Source organism: Aspergillus melleus, assembly GCF_016097325.1.
Source record: "Aspergillus melleus strain CBS 546.65 chromosome Unknown contig7, whole genome shotgun sequence".
NCBI lineage: Eukaryota > Fungi > Ascomycota > Eurotiomycetes > Eurotiales > Aspergillaceae > Aspergillus > Aspergillus melleus.
In genome coordinates, this window is record NW_025763376.1 from 1,747,200 (window position 1) to 1,772,378 (window position 25,179).

At 52.3% G+C, this 25,179-nt stretch overlaps 8 protein-coding genes across 8 annotated transcripts; 5 read left to right on the plus strand and 3 right to left on the minus strand.

The window, feature by feature from the left end:
• Positions 1 to 296: 296 nt before the first annotated feature.
• Positions 297 to 1,431, plus strand: LDX57_011526 (uncharacterized protein; the record flags this gene model as incomplete). Its single annotated transcript, XM_046093270.1, has 4 exons — positions 297 to 385; positions 434 to 687; positions 736 to 825; positions 881 to 1,431. 4 exons carry the CDS (start codon positions 297 to 299, stop codon positions 1,429 to 1,431), a joined length of 984 nt encoding a protein of 327 aa, XP_045949248.1.
• Positions 1,432 to 2,137: 706 nt separating this feature from the next.
• Positions 2,138 to 2,983, minus strand: LDX57_011527 (uncharacterized protein; the record flags this gene model as incomplete). The annotated part of the gene is made up of 1 exon (XM_046093271.1): positions 2,138 to 2,983. The coding sequence occupies one exon, from the start codon at positions 2,981 to 2,983 to the stop codon at positions 2,138 to 2,140; it is 846 nt and encodes a 281-aa protein (XP_045949249.1).
• Positions 2,984 to 3,049: 66 nt separating this feature from the next.
• Positions 3,050 to 3,859, minus strand: LDX57_011528 (ankyrin repeat domain-containing protein; the record flags this gene model as incomplete). Its single annotated transcript, XM_046093272.1, has 1 exon — positions 3,050 to 3,859. One exon carries the CDS (start codon positions 3,857 to 3,859, stop codon positions 3,050 to 3,052), a length of 810 nt encoding a protein of 269 aa, XP_045949250.1.
• Positions 3,860 to 4,003: 144 nt separating this feature from the next.
• Positions 4,004 to 12,153, minus strand: LDX57_011529 (type I polyketide synthase; the record flags this gene model as incomplete). Its single annotated transcript, XM_046093273.1, has 5 exons — positions 4,004 to 5,023; positions 5,086 to 10,124; positions 10,185 to 10,803; positions 10,856 to 11,857; positions 11,908 to 12,153. 5 exons carry the CDS (start codon positions 12,151 to 12,153, stop codon positions 4,133 to 4,135), a joined length of 7,797 nt encoding a protein of 2,598 aa, XP_045949251.1. The 3' UTR covers positions 4,004 to 4,132.
• Positions 12,154 to 12,843: 690 nt separating this feature from the next.
• Positions 12,844 to 14,208, plus strand: LDX57_011530 (uncharacterized protein; the record flags this gene model as incomplete). The annotated part of the gene is made up of 5 exons (XM_046093274.1): positions 12,844 to 13,039; positions 13,113 to 13,189; positions 13,252 to 13,637; positions 13,700 to 13,761; positions 13,859 to 14,208. 5 exons carry the CDS (start codon positions 12,844 to 12,846, stop codon positions 14,206 to 14,208), a joined length of 1,071 nt encoding a protein of 356 aa, XP_045949252.1.
• Positions 14,209 to 14,727: 519 nt separating this feature from the next.
• On the plus strand, positions 14,728 to 15,918 carry LDX57_011531 (uncharacterized protein; the record flags this gene model as incomplete). The annotated part of the gene is made up of 1 exon (XM_046093275.1): positions 14,728 to 15,918. The coding sequence occupies one exon, from the start codon at positions 14,728 to 14,730 to the stop codon at positions 15,916 to 15,918; it is 1,191 nt and encodes a 396-aa protein (XP_045949253.1).
• Positions 15,919 to 17,234: 1,316 nt separating this feature from the next.
• Positions 17,235 to 18,402, plus strand: LDX57_011532 (SDR family NAD(P)-dependent oxidoreductase; the record flags this gene model as incomplete). Its single annotated transcript, XM_046093276.1, has 5 exons — positions 17,235 to 17,551; positions 17,608 to 17,685; positions 17,756 to 17,901; positions 18,027 to 18,128; positions 18,203 to 18,402. The coding sequence occupies 5 exons, from the start codon at positions 17,235 to 17,237 to the stop codon at positions 18,400 to 18,402; spliced, it is 843 nt and encodes a 280-aa protein (XP_045949254.1).
• A 1,107-nt stretch (positions 18,403 to 19,509) lies between these two features.
• Positions 19,510 to 25,044, plus strand: LDX57_011533 (putative DEAD/DEAH box helicase). Its single transcript, XM_046093277.1, has 3 exons — positions 19,510 to 19,556; positions 19,601 to 21,438; positions 21,512 to 25,044. Exons 1-3 carry the CDS (start codon positions 19,533 to 19,535, stop codon positions 24,651 to 24,653), a joined length of 5,004 nt encoding a protein of 1,667 aa, XP_045949255.1. The 5' UTR covers positions 19,510 to 19,532; the 3' UTR covers positions 24,654 to 25,044.
• Positions 25,045 to 25,179: the final 135 nt, after the last annotated feature.

Genomic DNA, 25,179 nt, shown 5'->3' on the forward strand with positions numbered 1-25,179 from the left:
CTGCAGGCTACGGCTCTTTCTGTTGTGATTCGCCCGCAACAACGGTATTTCTGAGATATCGCTTCCAAAGACAAGATGCTAATTTGTGTTCCTAGAATGATCCTCTAGTCTCCGCGTTCTCTGAACGACTAGAAACGTTTGCTAAAGATCCAACGTGTGGCAAAGGAGACCGACAACACGGCAAACGCGACGATCACACCCAACTGACAAAGCGGCATGGTCTCAGCAAGACAGATTGGTCAGATCTATTAGTTCAGATTGCAGCTATTGCGGCAGGGACGGTCCAGACGTATCAAATGACCTTGATGAGCGAAGAATACAATACATCCTGGGCTGGCGACTCTGGACTAGGGCTTGGGCTCATGGGAGAATACTTTGGTGCTTGGTATGTGAGACTATAAATCGCAGTGGTATACTTGCTAAAGCTAGGCAGGCCCAATGCGGACAAGACTCTCCTCACCGAGAGCCTAATGTGTCTGGGAAAGAAAGGTGGTGATGTGGTCGATGACTACCTACAAGCCCGTTCGGATGTTTGTATCAGCACATGCCCTGAAGCCAGCACGAAGCGCGCAAGCTTAGAGGCTTTGGGCTTGCTTTCGAATCACAGCACTAAAACCCTGGGTGCCCGGAGAATAGATCTAGATGAGGAGCCATCTCCTAGTGGAAATGGGTACCTGCCAACCTGGAGTAAGTTGACCAACTTCGGCTCCCTGTGCTCTAGCTGACTCGCCATAGCGTACATGATCCAGGGTCTAATGGACGGTACACTCACCCTGGTCTATGAACAGCTAATTTACACCAATAGGGGTGAACAGTTTCTTGAGAGTAAGTCTGCACTGCATCCTATATAGCCCACCAAATCAAGGCTCACTCTTCATAGTTGCTTGGCGAATTCCGAGTGGTGACGAGGGCGCCGGTTATCGCGAACGTAATGATGATGAGTATGTGGTTTTCCACTTTCACTTTGAACATCTTCTCAATATCCACGGCACCGACTACGCTGGGGTCTACGCAATGGTTGCTTTCCACGGCCAGGGACGTAGTCCCAACAGCCGTGTAAATGGCAACGACCGTACCGACCGGAATTTACGAGCCGAGATTCTTCGCTGTAACACCGAAGATGAAGCAAATGAGTTTACGCAATACTGGTACCCAGGGTATGCTTCGGTTGACGCCAGGAGCAATTTCGGAAACTGGATAGTCGACTTTGGGGTATGGTTGCATGAACAGGATCTAGTCACCGCGCGGACTTTCACACACTTTAACCGTGGACAATTGGAAACCTACCATGATGAAGACAGCTTTTGTCCAGAACGCCGATACTTCGATTGGGGGGGGTATACTCGAAGTCGTCAATTTACTCCGGGAGGCGGATCCGAAGGAGACCCTAGCCAGGGCGAAGACGATCAAAATGACGATGACGGAGTATAGCCGACTATTTCGGTTGGAAGCTTTTGTCCCGTCTAGCCTCGTATGCAGAAACCAGATGTTATTATTTGTAGATAATAAATAGGTGCCGGGTAGACCTTTGTTTCTGTGATTTCCATTCATCATGCGAGATTATAATTAAGTTTCTCTGAACCCTTGGGAGGCTCTGTGATACGAATTAGGCTTGAAAAAGCCACCAAGCTCTTGATAAAATGGATATTATCTCAAACGTGAGTTGAGGCGAACCAGGCCACCTTACCTCCGCATCTAGGGGGCTTGAATTACCGGACGCAAGATTTATCAATGCGCTTGCAGAGACATATGTGAGTCCTTCTACAATCTTGGTAAAGCAGAGAAAGTGGACCGAGATCACCGTAGAGCAATGATATGTCTTCACTGCAACTTCTACCAGGTTATATGACTATTGAAGATGCTCACTGCTAGCTAGATAGTACAAGAGGAAATATACTAATTACTGGCTACTGGATACCAATTTTCCCAAACCCTCACCAATGGAATCGAAAGGCAAAGGTTCAAGAGACAATAGGAAGGGCTATTAGATATATACATTTTTCCTGACGTCTGACAACGATGTAGAATCAACTATTCTTCTACTATAGCCCTTATAGAGTCCGTAAGCTATTAGAAAAAAACAAACAGGTACCAATCCCAGTATGCTGTCGTCTTTGGCATACAATGAACTGGACCACTACCTACGCCCTCCAGAGGATCGCATTCTCCTAGCATAGTCTTCCCACCACTTGGCTCGGCCCTTCTCAACAAGCTCTCGCGGAGTCTCCCCCGCCGAATTAGGCTGATCCATTATCTCACTGCCCCCAGCCTCCAACAAGACGCCCATAATCTCACCCTGCACTCTGATCCGGTCATGTACCGTCGGGCCCTTAGCAGTTCCACCACTGGAGGCACGCGCAGAGAGAATGGCACGCATGGCCACGAGATGGAGAGGCGTGTTACCCTTAGAATCTGTCGCAGTGGCATCGGCACCGAGTCTGAGAAGATACCTAGTTGCCCGGATCTGTCGCAGATTCACGGCCATGACATGAAGAGCGGTGACGCCATTCTCATCAGCCTGCTGTACCTTAGCACCGTGAGACACCAGCAGATCTATCAACCTGGTATCGATGATATCGCCCTGCGCGGATTGATACCCCAAGGCGTGTAGTACACTCTGCCCCTTTGAGTCACATATACTCGCATCTGCGCCATGTTCGCATAGAAAGGTAGCAGTCGCATTCAAATGCTCGCAGTCACAAGCTGCATGGGCGGCCATGGCATGGAATAACGCCGTCTTCCCCTCATTGTCCCGCATATTGATAGTATCGTCTTTGCTATCCAGCAATAGCTTGAGTGGATCGATCATCCTAGGGGTAATAATTTCCTCCAGAAGCATGACCTCATCATAGCCAGGGCCACTGGCAGCCCAATGAACTGGCAAGCGTCCGATGTGATCGCGAACCATGACCATATCCGCAACGTCGACATCGCAGCCCCGATGGTCCAGCAATGCTCGCATCCCTTCGACGTTCCAATACATGCTTCCAAAGTGCAGCGCCGTCGCATCTCGCACAAGACCCCCGGAAGAGGAAATTTGTTCCAAGTACTATTGTTTCGCGTGCAAATCAGCCCCGTCGTCAACCAGCCGTTTCACCAGCGCATAGCTGGCCCGGGAAGCCGCTAGCCCGAGCACACTGCATCGCAGCCGTGGCGGGTCGTCCCGGTGATCGCGGACAGAAGCTCCCCTGTCGACAAGCATATGAATCAAGTCTTCCCGTCGGGCGAGTTCCTTGGCGACCCAAGCGTGCGTATCATTCCCGTGATAGTGCTCTAGCTCATCACTCAAATAAACAAAAGACTCTGCGGCCGCCAGTAAGGCCGTTTCACCTCCAGGTGCTTTGTCCTGAACAGTGCCAAGCGGAGGATCGCTATCCAGCAAGAACCGCGCCGTCTCGAGCTGCCCATATCGACAGGCGAGATTGAGTAGGAAAATTCCTCGCTGCTCGAGCGGTTCTGCCTCATTGATGTTGGCATGGTAATGGTCTAATAGGACGCGGAGAGCATCAATGCAACCGTGTTTGGTGGCGGTGAAGAAAGGATCAATACAATCTGGTGAATATGGATGCAGACCCACTGCTGGGTCTATTTTATCTTGGATGTATCGTTTGAGCATGGCCACATCGTTACGCTCAACGATGGTGGTGAGAAGGGCCATATCATCTGTCTCGTATAGACTGGACCCGTTGGTGTCGCGAAGGGTTGTTTTCCAGCCATAGTGATGACCTTGCTGGGCGTGGAACTGGGTGTATTCCGTATTTCTTTTGGTAGGTATTCTTGTGCGCGTAATGGGGTAGAGAAAGACGAAAGAGAAGACGACCTTGGAAGGGAGGAGGGTCGCTTCTTTTGAGAGATACATTACGCCTAGCAATACAACAGAACCAAAGTGGCCCCACCATGGTCTCACACGTGAAATAGAAAAAGGAAGAAAAAGGAAAGAAAAAGAAAGTAATGCCAGAGGTGTAGCTGAAGGCTTGCCAATCTAACAGGCTACTCTGAATGCCTTTCGAATAAAAGACTGATTTGCGAATCTAAATTAAGCCTAGACTCACCTGGTTCTATCGCACGCAAGTAAAATATATACATTGGTTTAATGAGTTAGACACAAATATAGGATATCCCTTCATCCTCTCTAGCTTTGACCAAATTGGCTCTTTGCTGTAACCAACTGACACAGCTCACCCATGCTAGTTTCCGCCATGATCTCGAAAATGCTCAGATCCGACCGAAATTCCTTGGAGACCCAATACCGCAGCTCGACGGCAACTAGCGAGTCAATACCGTACGTGTGGATTGGCTTCTGCGTTTCAATGTCCTCCTCTGGAATGCGAAGAGTGTTCGCGAGTTTGTGTTTCAACGCCGAAGCCACAACGCGCGCGGCCGTGGACGGATCATCAGCGCTCAAAGCCTCAACAAACTCCTTCTGGAAAGCCATGTCCGCTCCCTGAGAAGCGGCGGCGGTCGTGTCTTTGGACCGAGACGTGTCATAATCGACCAGCGACGCCAGGTTGCGGAACTGGGGTCGTGGGACCCAGCGCATCCATTCCTGCGCGTTCTGCCTCTCGCGCGAGTCGGTGTTGCTGCGCAGGTACTCGGGAATTTCGAGACCGGTGATCACCTGTGCTTTGCGCGGGTCTTGAGGGATTGGCAGATCCGCATTGCACAGGTAGTCCAACATGGCGAGATACTCTGCCTCTCTGATTCCTCGGTATCCCAGTTTATGGATCTGTTGGAGGGTTTCGCGGTTCTCCGCTGCGAATCCAATCCCAATGACTAGACCCAGGTCGAGCGACATTGCCTTCAGGCCGCGTGACGCGCGGTAGCGAGCTAGGACGTCCTGGTAGGTGTTGCCGCTGCAGTAGTTGGTCTGTCCACGAGTTCCAATGATGCCTCCAGCGGATGCGAGCATAACGAAGAAGTCCAATTCCTCGGGAAGTGCGCGGTGCAAGTTCCACGAACCGGCGACCTTGGGCTGCACGGTGGCATGGAAATCGTCTATAGTCATGGGTTCGAAAAGGTCATCCTGATACACGTGTGTTAGCCAGCGTTATTTCCTAATCGGGGACAAGTGAAGGTTGAACTTACGCGTACGACCATCGCTCCCTGGATACATCCTCGCACCGGGGGCATCGTCTGGGCACACACTTCCAGAGTCGATGACAAGGACTGGAAATCCGTGATGTCACACGAAGGCGCCGCCACGGTCACTCCTCTGGCAGTGATCTCGTCAATGAAAGCCTTTGCTGCCGCGGTCTTGGCTCCGGATCGACTGAGCAGAATGAGGTATTTAGCTCCTCTATCGGCCATCCATCGCGTCGTGCTCTTTCCTAGACCTCCGAGTCCACCCACAATCACATAGCTGGCGTCCTCGCGGAGCTTGGAACTTGCTGCCGTTGACGGTATCACCGAGAGGGGCTCCCCTTCCTTCATCTCCACTACTACCTTTCCTCCAGTCTTTCCTTCTTGTACGCACCGGAACGCGTCCTCGACTGACGATGCGGGGAATCTGTTGATCGGGCCCGGTGCCTGGATCTGTGATGTCGACATTAACTGCTCAACGGAAGCCATAAGCCCCTTGACCAGCGAGGTGGGCTGCTCAAGGGCGAGGGACAGATCGAAGCTCGAGTATGTGATATTCTGGGTCATCAAAATGTTAGGAAGATCCTCCAACGCCTTCTTGTCGCCAGACGAGATGTCAATGAAGCGCCCGAATGGCCGGAGGCATGCCAACGATCGGCGCAGTCCGTCTCCGGTCCAAGAGTTCAGCACGACGTCTACCCCATCGACTACCTGATTCAGCTGCGCCAAGGAGGAAGTGCCTCGCCCGACCAAAATGCGATCGGAGGGGACTCCATACAGCCGGGTGAGAAGTTGCTGTTTTTCCTCGCTCCCAGCTGTGGTGTACACCTCCGCCCCTCTTGCTCTGGCAATCTGGATCGCAGCTTGGCCTACCCCTCCAGCGCCGGAGTGAATTAGAATCGAATCACCTGTCTGCAGGCGTGCCAGGTTAACTAGCGCATGGTACGCGATCGCAAAGCTCAACGGGATCGAAGCCGCCGTCGCGAAGGACATTCCGTCGGGAATCTTCGTTACTGCCGAGGCCTTGGTCCGAATCTTGGTCGTGAAAGCATTCGGGGCAAGTCCATAGACGCGGTCCCAGGGCTTCAAAAGATCAGATGGAATTCCCGGTCCGACCTGCACGACCACACCCGAGAACTCCGTTCCTAGGCTGTCAGCCGGGATCTGGCCCAAGGCGATCTTGCAGTCCTTGAAACTAATACCAACGGCCTTGGTCTGAATCTCGATTTCTCCCGGTGCCAAATCATCACTGTTTATTTCCTGTTCTTGGAATGCTAGAGTAGCCAGGAGACCGGGGTTGCGGATGGTCAGGGACAGTGGCTTTGCCTCTTTCTTGTACGTCAATGCCCGCTGCTGTGGCCCCTGAACGTCAACTTTCGAAGCAATGTGTTGGTTGAAATAGTTCGCTTCAGTCACTCGGTTGATGTGCAGAGTGCCGCCTCGCTCTTCGTACTCAGTCTCGATTTCATTGGTAGAAACCTCACGAGATCTCAGGGATCCGGTGATGATGCGCTGCGTGTGAAGAGCAGCCTTTCTCCAGTCTTCATCGGGCTGTAGGGCGAGATCGATGAAATTGAATTGGGGAGTCTCGGAGGCAATTCCTCTCTTCAGACCTGTCACCATGCCCATCGTAGGGTCATCGTCTCGGCCGCGGGTAAGCCAAATCATACCCCAGGCCGACCGGACGAGAGTCTTTAATCGGCGCCAGTCTTCATTGCGGATGTTGGCTAACAACCCTCGCTCAACCTCAAGGAGGGAGATACAGAGGGCATCATTAACTTCGACTTCAGCCAGGTCTTCGTACACAACCACGCGCGTCGCAACACCCAGATCACGGACCACAACTTCCATATCACCCACCAAGGGATGCTGCAAAGACTGCTGATCAGCGACAAGAATCAGAGCCTGCTGGAATGGCAGTTCAGGCACCGGCTCGGGTTTCTTAGTTGCTGTCGAAATAATCATGCTCATGGTGTGACGATGGTCTTCGAAGTCCGGGGAAGAGAGATCCGCCCCGTTGAAGCCTGCCTCCTGGAGAGTATCAATCCATCCGTCGGGTGAAAGAAGGGGCCCCCAGTATCGAGTCCGCTCGCAGCTGAGCCACCATCCTGGCAGCAAACCGAAAATGAGCGGAATACGCAAGCTGCGCAGATTGGAAGGCTCGATCAGCACCAGCTTCGCATTTGGCTTCATGAGCGTGTGGACATTTCGAAGTGTCTCCGACAGATTCGTCGTGGCATGAAGAACAGCCGATGCCACCACGACGTCGTACTTTTCGGGTTCAAACCCTTGGGCTTCGGGATCCTTTTCTATGTCGAGAACTTTGAAGTCCATCCGGGGCAGGTAATCTTCGAATCGGTTGGCCGCTGCCTCGAAAAACGCCGGGGAGATATCGGTGTAGGTGTATTCGCCACAGCGCATCTGGCCGATTTTGCCATCAGCACGTCGGGCCAGTCGGTCCATAATAAAAGCGGAACTGCCTCCAGTACCTGCACCGATTTCCAGAATCTTGATGGTGGGGTCCTTATGTGCTAGGAGATCGATGTAATTTGCCGCTTTCTTGTTGCTGGATAGGAATGTTTTCCCGCCATAGAAATGCTGCGCCATGTTGTCTTCACCGAAGAGGACCTCCAGGGCGTCAATCTCTCCGCGCAGAATTGAAGCAAGGTTCTTCCCAACTTCATTTATCAAATCCATCTCCGGTGACGGGCGGATCTGCGGAAGTAGCCGCTGGAAGTAGTCTCGGTCTGTCAGCGAGGGTCTCTCCCCAGCCAGGGACTTGCTGGCCGCCTCATAGCGATAGACTTCCATTTTCATCCACTCAATATACTTCGTGATGTGATGTTTGTCGCCAAGCCAGCCATTCAACTCCTCGATGGCCTGTTTGGTGTAGAAGAGACAGGCGAGCTCGCCTTGATCGATCTCTGCTGGGTCGGGGTTATCTTGAGGCGTGACCCCCTCACAACATACATCGGCTAGCTGGTCGTCCGTCAGCAGACTGTGATCTGCTTTCCAGTCCATGTCAAATCCAATTATTCGAGGCACCGCGGGTGGCTCGAGGCTTGTGATTGCCGTCGCACGGTACCCTTCAATTGCAATCTGACATTCATCGGTCCGAGTATCGTACGCGATTGCAGTGACCACGGTGTCTCGATATCCGCGGAAGGTAGGTTCTGCGAAAATATGCAGTCGTTGCTCCGGAGTGTGGCTCAGCAGATCTTGAGATATCCAAAGTCGGTCGATGCGAGAGGGCACCATGGTGCGCAGAGGGTTCCAGGTTCCGCCAGACTCGCCCACTGCCGACAGCTGCATGAAGGCGTCAAGGGTGGTGGGATGGATAACATGATCCAGGGCCCATTCACTGTTTGGAACTTTGCTGGTCCATCGTCGGGGGTCGAGAGTGGCTGCGGCTTCCAGGCGATCAGGATTATAATGGACGTTCTCTAGACACTGGAAGCTCGGGCCATATTCAAAGCCATAGCTATGCAGGTTCGCATACACATCCGTGGAATCAACCGTTCGGGTACAACGGCCCACTCCATGTTCCCATTGCTCACGCAGTCGCGTATCCTCTCTGCGTCCTGCGGCCTGACCCTTGTATTGCGTCACAATCGTCGCTCGGCTAACTTCGGACCAGCCCTCGGATCCAACTTGGTAGAGTTGGAACGCATGACAGTCGGAGTCAGGGGTGGATTGTTGCTTCTGAGGTCGCAGGTGAACCCTTGTTTCTGTCCCTTCCGACGTCAGATCCACTAACAGAGCTTTCTCCAGTACTACATCCTGAAGACTATAGCCGGAGATCTCGCGGGTGGAATCTGCCATTTGCCGTGCGGCCTCGATGGCCATCACCATGATACCTGCGGCTGGGTAAAGCTCAGATCCATTAAAACAGTGCTCCTTGATCCAGGGGAGCTCCGACATTCTAATGATGTTTCTCCACTGCGGCTCGAGGGGATTCCAATCCATCGCTCTGGCTCCTAGAAGCTCATGCCTGGGTACAGCATTGAATCGGTAGTTGTGACTCAGTCGCCCTTCCAGCCAATGACCCTGGGTGTGGTTGAAAGGGTACTGCGGGAGGTCAACGAGCAGCTGCGCGTCAAACTCCTCTTGCCCCAGAGCATTCGGTGACAACAGATCGCAGTTGTAACCGTGGCAATGAAGATTGCCAACTAGCGTCAAAAGGGACTTGAGAGCATCTTGGTTCGCAGCCTGGGCGGCATGGTAGACAACTTGATCGGCAGCCGGCGTCGTCTCTAGTATTTCCTTCACTGGGCGTTGAAGCGCCCCATGAGGTCCAACCTCGACGAGACAAAGCCTTTCCCCGTCAGGTGCTTGGCCCTGCAAGGTCTCGCAAAGCGCCTGAACAGCCGGCGAGAACTTCACCTGAGAAACCATGTTTCGAACCCAGTATGCGGGGCTCGAGAGCTCATCGGGCGAGATCAAAGACCCCGTAACAGAAGAGAAGACTACCGGCGAAGTTTCCATCAACGCATCGTCTCGCGGGATAATGTCCTGGATCGACGCCTGGTATCCGGCAGCCGATTCCTCCATGCTCTTGGAATGGTACGCCACGGGCACTTTCAGCTTTCTGCAGAAGATCTGGTCCTTGTCGATCAGCGTCTTGACCATATCCACGCAGTCGCCATCGCCACTGAGCGTGACATTCTTCGGACTGTTGACACATCCAATTACCAGACGACCTTGGCCCATCTCTGCGTCGATGCGGTCGAGGTAGGGCTGAACAGCTTCTTGTCCCAACGCGACCGCGATCATCGATCCAGCCCGATCTTTCTGCGTATGGGCCAGCTTTGATGAGAACTCGCCGCGGAAGTACGCAATTCTGTACGCTGACTCGCGAGAAATAGACCCCGCGCAGTATGCGGCTGCGATTTCACCGGACGAATGCCCGACCACGGCGGACGGCGAAATGTTCCATTCGGTAAGAAGGTCGACGAGAGCGATCTGTAGGACTGTGCATAGGGGCTGTGCCACGGCTGGATCGTCAATCATGGCTGCGAGCTGGTCGTTCTGGGCTGATATGAAGTCTGCAGCGCGACAGTCAGTCTTCTACGTTCATATACGGACAGAACGGATGGGAAGCCTACCGGTCACCTTCCAGGAACAACCTAAGAATGACAGATACTTCTCGGCGTTCTGCAAGCTTTTCATGAACGTTGGGTAGATCGACAGCTCCTTACCCATGCCGTACCATTGCGCTCCCTGTCCAGTGAACACAAAAGCCACGGTCGGGTTGACGCCGGCGGACGATCGAACAGGCCGCGACAAGAGTCCACTGGCGAGGGCGTTCCGGACCTCCGCAACTGAGTCACCCACCAGGAATGATTTCCACGGCATGTTAGTGCGTCTTTGGGAGAGGGTATATGCAAGATCTTGCAAGTATGACTGGGGCTCCTGGCCGACTTCTGGTAGCCGGTCCTCATACCGATCGGCAAGACGTTTGATGCCGCCCTCGTCCGATGCAGACCAGATGAACAATCGGTGCCTTTTCTCCTCGGGGGTCTTCTTAGATGAAACCAAGCTATTGCTGTCTGGCAGGGATGGGGGGTCCTTGACCGTACGATGTCTCCCATTCAGGTCACGCTGCTCCAGGTAGTGGTAGGCGTCATCTAGAATGACATGGGCATTGGATCCACCATAACCGAATGAATTGACTGATGCTCGCCGCAGACCACGTCGAGGCCAGCTCATTGTTGTTGTCGGGAACTGAAAAGGAAGGTTAGTTTATTATGCGCCACTGGATTGTCAATTCACTCACCAACAATTTCCACTCCTCGGCAGGGATATCGGGGTTCAACTTCTCGAACCATGTATTCCGCGGGATGATGCCCTTTTCGAGAATGAAGATGGACTTGATCAGGCCTGCCAGCCCTGATGCACCTTCGAGATGGCCGATATTTGTCTTCACCGCACCAATGACTAGAGGCTCTGTTCGATGATCTTTGAACACATCTGCGATTGCTCCTGCTTCTCTTGGATCCCCGATCGGCGTTCCCGTGCCATGGGCTTCGAAGAATCCGGTCTCGCTGAGACTCAGCTCCGCTCGGAGATAAGTCTCTTTAATCAGCGCTGCCTGTGCCTCGCGGCTGGGCTGCGTGATTCCCGGTGTCCGGCCGTCCTGGTTCGATCCGGTATTCCGGATCACCGCGCGAATTGTGTCGTTATCACGGAGAGCGTTTTTCAAAGGCTTGAGAACAATGACGGCCGTGCCCTCTCCTCGTGCGTATCCGTTCGCGCGGTGGTCAAAGCTGTAACAGACACTGTCGGTGCCTAGGAACCCCAGATTCGAAAGGGGGATGTAGTTGGTGTCGGGGTTCAGCATCAGGTTACACCCGGCCACTAGGGACATTTCACTGTCGCCTCGTCGCAGATTCTGCACTGCCAAGTCCAATGCCACCAGACTGCTCGAGCACGCAGTATCCAAGGAGAGACTGGCTCCTTTCAGATCGTAGAACCAGCTCAGTCGGTTAGAAAGCATGGATGATCCCGTCCCAGTGGCCGTGTACTTGGCGTCCAATTGAGGGTCGCGGTTCATGATGGGATCAAACTCTCGCGAGAATGAGCCAACGTAACAAGATGTTCGGGATCCGATGACATCGTTCATAGGAATTCCTGAGTTCTCAAATGCATGGTATGTGCACTCAAGAAGACTCCTCTGCTGCGGGTCCATGCAGGCTGCTTCTGCCGGGGGGAGGGAGAAGAATGGAGCATCGAACAAGGTAATATCTTCCTTGAGAAAGTGTCCGCCCCGTGCGCTCATCTAGTCATTGTCAGAGCTTGCTATGAAGATGCTAGTCCCGGGATACTCACCGTATCGTGTCTGTCGGAATTAGGATGGTAGAAGGAGTCGATGTTCCATCGGTCCTTGGGGACCTCGGTCATGGCCGAACGGCCATCCAACAACAATTTCCAGAAGGTCTCTGGCGTGTCGGCATCTTGGGGGAATTTCAAGCCCATGCCGACGACGGCAATGGACTCCAACGCATCATCGTCGGTGGGAAGAGGACTCGAAGCAATAGAGTCCTCGGGTGTAGACGTTGAGATAATGGCAGGCATGATGACGCTAATATGTGGAGGACAGTTTGATATTATTACAATCTCTTCGTCTGTATTTCTCGAGAGTCAGAGGTGTCTTACGGTGTACTCGACATACCCTTTTTATATACTTCTCTGTCGCCTACCCAAGTTAAGAGCTATATCGCGACGTGCCGGCTATCAAGCCAACAGATCCAACGGCCCCATGTTCTCCGTCCACATGGCCGACGCCTCAAATCGCCAAGCGTGATGGCTGACTGCAGATAATCCTTGTCCGTGTTACTATAGCCCCCAAAACGCCTTCATAGACTCAAGTCACATTTGATGCTATGGCCGCCGCCCCCCGCCCCCACGAGCTAGGACGGGCGGTTGTTTGGCCTACATTTGTCCTACATCTCATCAGGCCAGCCATGCATGGCCCTTGCATATGCACAACCTACATTGGTTCGTGTATCACGAAACCAATGAATGCCGATCGCGGGGCTGACTCTGTTGGGCAGCTCATTTGCCAGGATGTTGCATCCGTGCGGTCCAGATGTCAAGTTTCTTGCTTATCCATCCTGCTCGACATTTTCTTTATTTATCAGTCGATCGGTCTTCATCGTCAGAGCCGTGTCTTCCGAGCCCTTTTCTGACCTAAGTGACGATTCCCCTCTCTATACACAAGCCAAACCATCAGTCAGCTTCGCACAAACAAAGAGAAAAAGAACAATGTCTGGGGTTCCTCTCCAACCGAGCGGTGCCATGGCACTCCGAGTGTCCGCGTCTATGATGGCTTTGGTGCTCGTTGCTCTTGGAATCCGAATCTGGGCTCGACTAAAGGCCCACAAGAGTTTTCTTCTGGAAGACCAGCTCATCGTCGTAGCGAGTGCTTTGTTCTATGCGGACCAAGCTATCTATCTATACGGTGAGGCACAACACCGACGGGAGAGACGGGAGAGACGGAGAGAGAGAATATCGGCGTGCTAACTCCAGTCTAGGGGTGATGGGAGAAGGGGCATCTGGTGGATCAGAGCCCACGATGATGCTGCCTCCCATGCTGAATCGGTACTTCCAGGTACGATTCCTTGCCACGTGCCCGCATCTACCGACTGATTTACTCACCACGCAACCCCACAGTATCTCTTCGTCCAACAAATCCTCTTCGTGCTGTGCATCACCGTGGTCAAGCTATCCATCCTTGTCTTTTATCGCCATATCTTCTCGACGAGGGCGTTTAAGCTGCTCAACTGGGGTCTCATCGCCCTCTGCTCGGTTTGGGGTATCACCACCCTCTTCCTGATCATCTTTCAATGCAAGCCTGTCTACGCCATGTGGACCTTCGAGTTGCAGATGTCCCCCATGGCGCAGTGCATCAACTCCTCGAAGTTGATTTTTGGGTTCGAGGTCACAAACATCATCATTGACGTGGCGCTGCTAGTGCCCCCTATTTTGATGGTGCAGAAGCTGCAGCTGCGGACGGCCAAGAAGGCTAGTGTCATTGCCGTGTTTTTGCTGGGCGGGTTGTAAGTTGATTCCATTCATGTGAAGCTGAAGACGGGATGTCCATTGCTAACCGATGGCTCAGCGTCTGCATCACCTGCGCTATTCGATCTCACTACATCTGGGACCCTGCCACGGGCCAACCGCGTAAGTTGAATAACCCACTCCTTGCATGAGTGAAGGGGCTAGTTCGACCAGCCCGGGGGAACTTAGTCGACGCAACAGAAACGCTAACATCCGATAGGCTCCCTGCCTGCCGCTATGGACTGGAGCACGGTGGAACTGGCCAGTGCCATCATTTGTGCCTGCCTACCAACGTACGGACCGCTGCTTAGCGTCCCGGCCCCCATTCGCACTTGGACCTCATCCCTGCTGGGCTCTTGGCGCTCTGTCAACAGCAAGAGCAAGTCCAAGATGTCGTCCAAGAACGAGACTTTCGCCGACAGCCAACATCTTACTAAAAATGGTACGCTGCATTCGACCTCGCAGTATGTGCCGCTGGGGGAGGATGGGGCCGATGCGCCGGCTAAGGCGGCTCGGAGTAGCGAGACGTATGAGATGCGACCATCGGAGAGGGGATTTCAGGTTGTCTAGTTTTGATTCTCTTGGAATCTTCTGTTCTCTGTTCTTTACTATTCCCCATGTTTTCTTTTGTTTTGTTCTGTTCTTTTTGTTCGCTTATTCTATGTAATATATACTGTGTCGGGATGATTTCCCCAGGGATCAAAGTCCTTGTTTGATTTATCCCTGCGTCGAAATGTTACAATCACACATTCCATGCGAGATTTACATTCTACCCCGTGTACTCGGTAAATCATGTCGACTTTCTGATCTGACCACCATCGTGGCTGACGGTCCCTGCGGACCGATGCAGAATTAGGGCTGACATCTCTTTGTTCGTGTCTCGTGCAAGTGCCTGTTGAACTAACCCTTTTCTCATAATGCCAATAATCCATGCAAGAAGATCTTTCTGATCCTGCCGAGGATGCCTTGTGCCAATTGCTCCTGAGGGGCCGTTCTTTGTCCCCTCACAGCCCACCGACTATATTAAAACGCATTTTCACACTTTCTCAGCTGCTAACCCGTTGACCCGCCAATTCATTCTAAGCGACTATGCCTTCTGTCCAGACCGTCCTCTACACCACCTACACCATTGTTTCCATCCCCGCACGCCTCGTGGCCATTCTCCTGTATTACATTCCCCAATCCACTCGCCCCCACCCCAAATGGACCTACCACCAAGCCGTAGGCACTAAGGTCTTCTCGCTCTGGTGGCGCTACGCGACCGCCGTGAACTTTCACACCCGCAAGACCCTCCTCCCAGGGAGCGAGGGCGACCGCTTCATCGTGATCCCACCCCCGTCGGATGCCTCTACCTCGACTAATCCTACGATCTACCGCGACATCCTCCTCTCCAATGACCAAATCCAGCCCCTCCCCGTCGGCGCTGTCTGGTACACCGCGCCATCGGTCCCACAGCCATCGCTCTCCACCCCGCCCGCCCGCCTCGCGATCCACTTCCACGGCGGCGCCTACGTCCTCGGTGGCGCCCGCCAAATGGAAAGCGGCTGGGGTCCCGAGGTGCTCAGCACCGCGCTCTCCTGCCCCGTCCTGCAGCCCCAATACCGTCTCTCCGTCGCCGAGAACGCCTCGTTCCCCGCCGCCCTGCAGGACGCTATCACGGTCTACGCCTACGCGCTGAACGTGCTCCGCGTGCCCGCCGACCAGATCATCCTGTCTGGCGAGTCGGCGGGCGGGAACCTTGTGCTTGCGGTGTTGCGTTATCTGAATAATGCTGCTGCTTCGTCTGGGGCTCCGCCGCTACCGCTCCCTCGTGCTGCCCTACTCTGGAGTCCCTGGGTCGATTTGTCTCGCGCGGCAGAGGACAAGGCGTCGTCGCATCCGCGTCGCGGTATGGACTATCTCTTCGGCGAGTTGGTCGCGTGGGGTCGTGAGCGGTTTATCCCCGAGGGATGGGAAGACGAACACAAGCAACCCCAATCCCAATCTCAGAACCAGGCCAACCCGACCCTTCCCAGCGACAAGTTCGCGTATATATCTCCCCTCAGAAACGAGTTCTACTCGCCGACGCCGGTGTTCGTGCAAACCGGCACGGCGGAGATCCTGTACGAAGATCATGTGCAGTTCGATAGGGGCATGGAGGAGCAGGGCACGAAGGTCGAGATGTTGGAGATTGTGAATGCGCCGCATGATACGTTTGGCGCGGGGTTGTTAGTGGGATTTGCGAAGGAGGCGGAGGATGCGGCGCGGAGGGCGGCGAGGTTTGTGGATGAGGCGGTTTGATTCCTTTTCTCCTTTCTGTCCTTGGCTTGCATTGGGGGGAGGGGTGTGGTTTGAGTTGTTACAGATGATTCTTTCAGGTTTCTTTGTTGTTTAGACGAAGCGATATATATTAAAAGCCTGTAAAGAGCTGGTCACGATGGATTCATTTGGCTTCACCCTTGACACACTTTATCCTCCATGGTGTTTCTCAAGGGGAAAACGTGCATACATAGTTCAACATCATATTCTAAGCTCACCCTTACCCAGGCCACGAACTGTCACCAGTGTGCAGCGAGATTAGCATCAACAACCCTATCTTTGCGGCAGGGATAGCTAAGACAAGAATGTCTACGGAGTAGGCTAACCTCGGCCCCTTATCTTTCCTTCTGACCTATTTGGAATGGTACGGTAAATTTACTCACAGTCTACATTTTGACTCGCCAATTGGATATCTCGTACATTCCTAGGCTATGCCAGTCTGAGTGGGAACCACGCGCTGATCACAATATATTAGGTTAAATCGGTCCAGTATAATATAATCAACCCAGCCAATAGCTGGTCTAGAAAGCCTCATCCCGCCACATATGCACTATGTAGATGAACTGTTGGGGGCGAGAACTTCTCATCCAAAAAAAAAAAAAAAAAAAAAAAAAAAGCGGAACAGAGGGCAAGTGACGGACCCCATTCCAACCACGCCAAAGATTGGGGGCCATTTCAAGACTGCAGAACGCCGAAGACCGACGCTCAGTTCCTGCACCGTGCACTCTGCACCGCTCAGACCAACTCACAAGGAACAATTAACTACTTCACTAGGCTGTAGGCGCCAGGAATGATTTCCAACGCCAAGCCCTGTCAGCTTACCCACAGCATTCCGGCAGTCGGCTTGAATGTAGGTACCTATTAGAATTTCAGCCCCCGCACCGGATCAAACCGTCTTTTCATAAGCAGTGAGGGCGGAGGCTTTAGTCTTGTCTTGCCGATGTTACATCGTTGCGAGGTATCTGGTGTTGGTGATGGTGGTTGAGTGGCCCGGAGGTATACGGTATGCAGGTACATTGGGGGCTGGAATTGTATCCAACGCACGGATAGGTTCTTCATTCAGTTTTGATCGAGATTAATGTGATGTTGCTTGTGCTTACATGGGGCGGAACCTGAACATTTTATTAGATATGGCCCACTGATATTTAACGGTCGACTTCCTAATTAGGAGTAGATTGGTGGTAACGGTTCTCAACGTGGCCTCTAAGGAAGACTCCTCTTCTTTTTGTTCCTCTTTTCCAAAGCCCCTGTGAGTTCGTATCCTCATTTACGTTCCTTCGCAAAAGTTCAATCCAACAATGTCTCGCCTCCAATCCAAGGTTTGCATAGTCACGGGCTCCTCGTCCGGCCTAGGCCGTGCCATCGCTCTGGCCTTTGCAAGAGAAGGCGCTTCGCTCGTCGTCTGTGGCGATGTAACCCGCGAACCCCCTCCGGCCGAAGGAGAAACTGAGGGAGAGACTGAGGGAGAGACCGAGACCGAGACTCTCGCAACCGATGTCCTCGTTGACCAGGTCCCCGGCGCTAGGGGTATGTATGTGCAAGTAGACGTGACAGATCCCGAGCAGGTAGCAGGGTTAGTCCAGAATGCAGTGCAAATCGGAGGGAAGGTTGATATGTTCGTCCTCTCCCTGACTACTAAAAGTGAGACTGCTAGGCTGATCAAAACCCCAGATTCGTGAACAATGCCGGCTGCGGGCCCTCGTTCACCAAGATCCACGACACCCCAGAAACCACCTGGGATGCAACGATGTATGATGATTCTGGTTGTCAGATCCGCCACTAACCATGACTGATGTATTGCTGTCTTCAATTGATGTAGAAACCTCAACCTCCGTGGCCCCTTCCTCGGCACCAAGTCAGCCATCCAGCAATTCCTCACCCAAGAGCCCGACCCTGTGTCCGGAGCTCGTGGGAAAATCATCAATGTAGCCAGCACGGCCGGGCTGAGGGCGTTGCAGTCATCGTGTACGTTGTTACCTTCTCTTCTTTCATTCCCTTCACGCGATATGGCTGTCCCTACCCGTCGGCGTCAGTCCCGTCACTCATGCGAAACACGATGAACTGATACGCCCGGATGTATCTCAATCTAGCCGCATACTGCGCCTCCAAAGCAGCCGTGATATCACTGACGCAGACTACCGCGCTCGAGTACGCTGCTGACAAGATCACCTGTAATGCCATTTGTCCAGGATGTAAGTTTTCCATCCTCTTCCCGGTTGTCTCTTTCTTGTCGACTAGTCCGTGCAGCAAAGCTAAAAGTGTACAGTTGTCCAAACCAGCATGACGAACTTTCTTTTCCAGAACCCAGATGTCAACCAGTTCATGCAAAAGAGCACACCACTGGGTCTGTCTCAGTCCGCACCCGAAGAGATCGCCAAAGCGGCGGTGTTTCTGGCCAGCAACGAGGCGGCGTGGATGACGGGGGTTGCGATGCCCGTGGATGGAGGGTTTACGGTGCATGATTGAGTTGGTGGATTGTTGGAAAGCAGGGGATGCGTCAAGCTCCCATATGAATGGAAGGAACCGTCTATACGGCTTTACTTTATGTAGCTCCAGCTTCTCGCACTTGGAATTAACTGGAACACACATACCTTGATCCTGAGACCTTGCAGTAAGAGAAAAGCAGAGATTTCCATTACCATTTCTTCTCAAAGGTACATGCAACTGGTTACACAAACAAACGCGAGCCTCCAGCAGAGAAGGTGGAAGGTCCCTGTGGTTGCCCCGCTGCAGACAACTTCTCCACTCCACCTTTTCTCTCTTTCCTTTCCTTTCCTGTCATCTCCCCTGAGTTCCCCAAATTTTTGCATTGAAGATTCCTCATCGTCCATCATTTTCGTTTCCAGTGATTCATCAAATCAACATGTCTCATCACCAGGCGCTTCTCGAATGGTATGTACTATCGCTACCCCTCCCTTGTCGACCATGGATATTGATGATTACATCCTGTCAGGTTTAACGGCCTCTACTCTCGCACACTCGACCTCGTCGGCGACTACGCGGGAGACGAGCTGTTCATCATCGAAGGCGACTCTCTACTGCTGCACTGCTTCTCAGACGACAAGCTTGACTTTTCTCCTGGTTTCCAACTGCTCCATGCGACGTATCTGGTCGAAAGGTTTCTTGCCCAGCTTCACCAGCGAAAATGCAATTTCCACATCGTGTTCTTTGCTCAGCATTCTCAGGCCTGTATACCCCCTCATGCAGCTGCGGATGTAAATCAGAGGTATCTGGTCGCGCGCGAAGCCATCTTGCATCATCTTACCCAGCATCTCTCAGAGTCGGCTTCTTCCATACAGGTGCGGTCGTTTGACTCGTATGGCTCCTTAGCCTTTACGGAGTACCTGGCTTCGGTCGGTGTGTACTTCTTGATGTGCCACGACGGGGCGTTCTCTCGACTTGGTTTTCCTGAGACAGAAGGGAAAGACAATCAAGTTGTTGAGGACGAGGCCTTGGACGAAGATGACAATGACGATGGCTCTACAGCTGGCCCGATCGTGGGTGTCCATTCGGCAAGGATGTGGAAAACCAGCATCCTTCTACGCAAGATGATCCACTGGTTTGTCTCAAACGGATACAACGTGGCGTTGATAAGCATGATTGAGTGCCGAGACACCAAGGTAGGACTCTTGCTTTGTTGATAGAACTTGTGCTAATGGTTCAGGTCATGGCGACGATACTAGAAGGCCCAGCACAAGCTGCGAAAAACATCTACAACTCTTCTGGTGATGGTTTGGAGAATTTTGGTGACTCCGCAGTGGACACCAGGGAATCCACAAGCTCCGTGGCCCCCATACCATCGGCTCCCGACCCTGAGCTTTCTGATGTCGCTGATGAGGTCTTGTGTGCTCTTTTGGCTATGATGATTGAATATGGCCTTACTTTAAGCCAACGAGAGCTGGCCATGCTGCTTACGCTAGGCACTTTGTTCAAATCCGGGCGCCATTCAGGTAACGACGACATCCTGTCCGCTCGAGCGATTGTGCTGCATGTCGTCATGATATCTGAATGCCGACTGCACGAAAGGTCGGCCAGAACACTAAGCTCAGTCCGAGCTTCCTCATTCCTCCAACGTTATGTGACCATTCTGCACCATACCATAACCTCGCAGTACTGGCGAAGCATTGCCAACTTGGCATCGACTCATGATGTGGCTGACCTGTTGGATAGAAGGCTTTTTCTTCAGACACTTGACTTGTTGGCGCATTGCAATGGGCTTCCACAAATGAGCTCCTCGGTCCGCAACAGATTTGATGAGCTGCAATCTCTTGTAAAGCGCATCTGCGATGTTAACCTCCAACGGGAACCCACAGCCGAGACTTTCGCAATCGGCCACGAACGTCCGCAATTCTCGGGTTCCACTCACGGTAACAGTGCAAGCCCAGGTCTATCGATGGAAAGCCTGGAAACAAGCTTGAATACCCTACCCACTGTTCTCCCATTCAACAACCTCGTCATGAATCCCCATCTTGCCCCCATATCAATTGCTGTGGACAAGTCTTCTGAGAAAGAGCTCAGCCCGGGCATGTCAAGAACATTTCAGGAATTGAGCCATTGGCACAGCCACCAAAGACCCCTGACCAACAAGCTCAAAACTCCTTTGACCACAAGACAACTTACTTTCCTCAACCGCCGCGATCAATGGTTTATGGCTGAGATCCGAAATTACGCTGCCAGTCTGACAAACCCCAGAGGCGGGACATTGGAGCCAGAGTCCGTCTTTTTTAAGCCTGCACCGGACAAAGATTGCAAACCTGGGAGATCAACGCCTTCGAGTTGCCCCAAGAAGCATGTCCCGGCAAAGAGTGGTCATGCACAGCGATCAAAAAAGTCGAAACCACAGAGTTCAAATGTTAGAGCCCAAGCTGAAGCTCGTCAGGAGTCTAAGCGGGCTGAAATCCATGAACAATACTTGAATGCTTGGAAGAACATGCTCGGTACCTTCCAGAAGGAGCCCAATCACATCAAGCGATACATGCAAGTGAGCCAATACCTGAAAGGTCTTACAAAGGAGCGGCGAGAACTTATCGAGCCAGAGGTTTTGCTCTATATCATCGATACTTTGATTCACATCTGGCTCGATGAATGCAACTCCAACAGAAAGGCAGATTCTCTGCACATCCCGGCGCTCATTTGGCACACAATTCTTCAAATTCAGAACAAGCGAGGTGTCACGGAAAGCATCGCTAAATGTGTCAACAATACCATCAAGACGTTAGAATTCCCGGCTATCAGTGTGCCATCTGAGGGCAAAAGACCCCTTTCTTTCTCATTCATATCGCTCTCTGCTTCAAAGACCAATTTGAGCATTGAGCTCTCCCCGATTGACTTTCAGCTAACCCATGCCGGTCCCTATTTGAGCCGCAGTATGGGGTCTGCGCCTGATCCCCGCGTGCATGACTTTGAGCCAGACCAATGGCAGCGGGAGATCCTTGACCAGATTGACGCGAAGAAGAGTCTGTTTGTTGTGGCACCAACTAGCGCAGGGAAAACGTTCGTCTCGTAAGTTGCCATGTCCTTTTCAACAGCGAAGTTCTTCAAGCACCAAAGGCTAACCAACGTTCTTACTTCGCAGGTTCTACGCAATGAAACAAATCCTCGAGGAAAGTAACGACGGTGTTCTTGTCTACGTCGCCCCCACAAAAGCTCTTGTCAATCAAATCGCTGCTGAGGTGCAGGCGCGATTCTCGAAGACATTTTCCCACAAGGCCGGCAAGTCTGTTTGGGCAATCCATACGCGTGACTACCGCATCAACAACTGCACGGGCTGCCAGATTCTTATAACCGTGCCGCATATTCTGCAGATAATGCTTCTAGCACCATCTAATGCCAAGTCATGGTCGTCGCGAGTCAAGCGTATCATTTTCGATGAAATCCATTGCATTGGCCAAGCCGACGATGGTGTTGTCTGGGAACAGCTCCTTCTTCTCGCACCTTGCCCCATCATTGCATTGTCTGCGACGGTTGGCAACCCACAGGCTTTTAGCAATTGGCTCTCCCTCACTCAGCAAGCCAATGGCAATGAACTGAAGATGGTTCAACACAAGACTCGGTATTCGGATTTGAGAAAATACGTTTACAATCCGCCTGCCGAATTCGCATTCAATGGCCTATCGGCCCCCTCACAACTGGCATCGCTTGGACTTGACGATAGCCCCAATATGACTTTTATGCATCCAGTCGCAAGCTTAATTGATCGGTCCAGAGGAATACCCGATGATCTGACACTTGAGCCACGCGACTGTCTAGAGTTGTGGAGGATTATGGAGAAACACAAGACAGATAGGTTTCCGGTTGAGACCGGTCTTAGCCCTGCGAATGCTTTGCCGATGGTTATCGCAAAGTCCGATGTTATTCGGTGGGAGACAAATTTGAAATCAACATTGAGCAGTTGGATGAAGGACACGAAGTCGCCGTTCGATAATGTGTTGAACGAGCTGTCCACAAATCTGCATAACAGAATTCAGCCGCCGCTTCAGGTCTCCTCAACCGAAAGCCAAGAGCCAAACACTGCTCGCACAGTGAGAGCTAGTAGTCTTCTTGATACTACCCTCCCACTCATCTGTTCCCTACATGAACAAGGCGCCCTTCCAGCGATCCTATTCAACTACGATCGAAGCCAGTGCGAGAAGCTATGTGAGCACCTTCTCGCCGAGCTACAGGAAGCAGAAAAGCGCTGGAAGACTTCGAGCCCAGTCTGGAAGAAGAAGATAGCCGAATGGGAGGCATGGAAGAAATCTGAAGCCAAACGGGCCAAGATCAAGCCCAAGAAGGGAAAGAGATCTGGTAATGATGAGGACGAGCCCTTGTCAAAAACGGAGAGGCTGCAAGAATCTGCGTCAGTAGAATCAAGCCTGTACGACTCGTTTGACCCCAATGAGCCCGTTGCTGGCTTTCACCTGGCAGATACGAGATGCCTTTCACGATCGGAGTTTGATGCCTATGCCAAAGAGATGCGGAGGCGATCTATCCCTGAATGGCTCATTGACGGCATGAACCGCGGGATTGGGGTTCATCATTCGGGAATGAATCGCAAGTACCGCCAGGTCTGCGAGATCCTTTTCAGGAAGGGCTATCTCCGCGTGGTCATAGCTACCGGAACACTGGCGTTGGGAATCAACATGCCTTGCAAAACGGTGGTCTTCACCGGTGACTCCGTTTTCCTCACAGCACTTGGATTCCGTCAAGCTGCTGGTCGAGCCGGTCGTCGCGGCTTCGACTTTCTCGGGAATGTGGTGTTCCAAGGTATCTCGTATCCCAAAGTCTGTCGCCTGCTGAGCTCCAAGCTCCCCGATCTCAACGGTCACTTCCCGGTCACGACTAGCTTGGTGCTGCGCCTGTTCATCTTACTCACCGAGTCCGGACAGTCCCCATTTGCTATTCAGGCTGTTAATTCCATTCTTTCGTGTCCCAGAATATATCTCGGCGGGCCAGAGGCAAAGCATACGGTTTTACACCATCTTCGCTTTTCGATCGAGTACCTGCGACGAAACCACCTGCTCGATTGGAGTGGCTCTCCATTGAACTTCGCAGGAACAATATCCCATCTCTACTATACCGAGAACTCAAGCTTTGCATTTCACGCACTCTTGAGCAAGGGGTATTTCCATGAGCTCTGTGAAGATGTCGATCGGAGCCCTGAAGTCGTCACGCGCACATTAATGCTTGTGATGGCACATATCTTCGGTCGACACTACCTTCCTCGAAAGACGATCGAAAACCACAAATCTGTTGTCAAGCACTCGCCATCAGTTGTTTTTCTTCCGCCCTTGCCCAAAGCAGCGGCCAAGGCAATCCGAGCTCACAACAAGTCTACCTTGGATATTTACGCAGCATATGTGACCACATTCATCCAGCAGCACATCAAAGATCCAGACTGCACGCTCCCACTCACAGGCCTAAAGCAGGGTGGAGACAAATCGCCCGTTGACATTTGTCCTTCTCTGCCCGTGCTCCCTCCGACTATCGTAAACTCCTCGTTCGTCGCCCTGTCCGGCCACCGCGACACCTGGTCCAGTATCTCCGAGCTTTGTAAAATGGTCCGCAGCGGCGTCTGGCTCGAACAATCCGTAGTGCCCTACGTGGCCATCGACCCCGAGGAGGATCATGCGCCGTTGAACGCCTATCTTTACGACTTCTTCAGGCATGGGAACGTGCACGCTCTCGAACATGGGAACATGGTTCGCAAAGGCGATATCTGGTTCGTGCTGAATGATTTCTCGCTCGTCTTGGCAACTATCGTGACGAGCTTTGAGAACTTTCTGAAACTGGCGCCGAACACCGATCCAGACATGTTGGACACACGTGGAAGTGGGGATGCATACGAAGACGAACTTGACAGGCAAGATATCGAGGGGGGGAATCCGTCATCCGAGAGCTCGTCGAGTCATCAATCGGTGACTCATGCGAGAGGCCAATCGACAAAAGTGTCTGGGAATATTGCTCCCGCCAAACCTAAAAAGTCGAAAGTTTCAGAGAACTGGGACGATGGACTCAGTGATGATGAAGCTTCTGATAATTTGGAACAGGCTTCCAATTTTTCTAGGGGCACGATCAGCCCATCCGAGAAAGCCAGTTCCTCGGCACCGGACTCCGAGAGAAGCGACTCACACTCACAAAACGAGGTCCTTGAGGAGCAGCGACTGTTGAAAGTTCTCAAGGGGTTCAAGTTGCTTCAGGCTGAGTTTAACGAGAAGTTCAGGGCCATGTGGGCGTAATCTAGTCGCGGAGTCATTTGTCGATTTTGGATGAGAGAATGATTTTTGTGACTTGTCATAGACCATTTATTGTCTGGACGGTTCTTGTTGTCAGTTTACTAGCATGGTTTGGAATCACTCTGATAGTTTTATCGTACTGAAGTTCTTGGAGAAATTCTTATTTTGGCGCGCTCCTTCCCCTTACGATCTGCACCAGCGGTCTAACCTCATACGGAGTAGTATATGCTGCCTTGCTGCCTTATCATGAGTAGAGCCATGGCACGTTGATGGTCACTCCATTCCAGTATTAGCAATTCGATGATTCATCTTTACCCACAACTTTCAACTCCTCCGTATAGATAGCACCGAAATAGGGTTTCCTTGGACCTCCTGGCTGGCTCGGAATCTAAAACACGTAGCGATACCACGGAAATATATTTCGGAATACTGAACACTGGGGCAAGGTGTGCGTTGTAGGGCACACAGCAAAGTCTAAATTACTCTCCATTTTGATACTAAAAAGCAGACGCTCGGTTGTTTCTCAAGT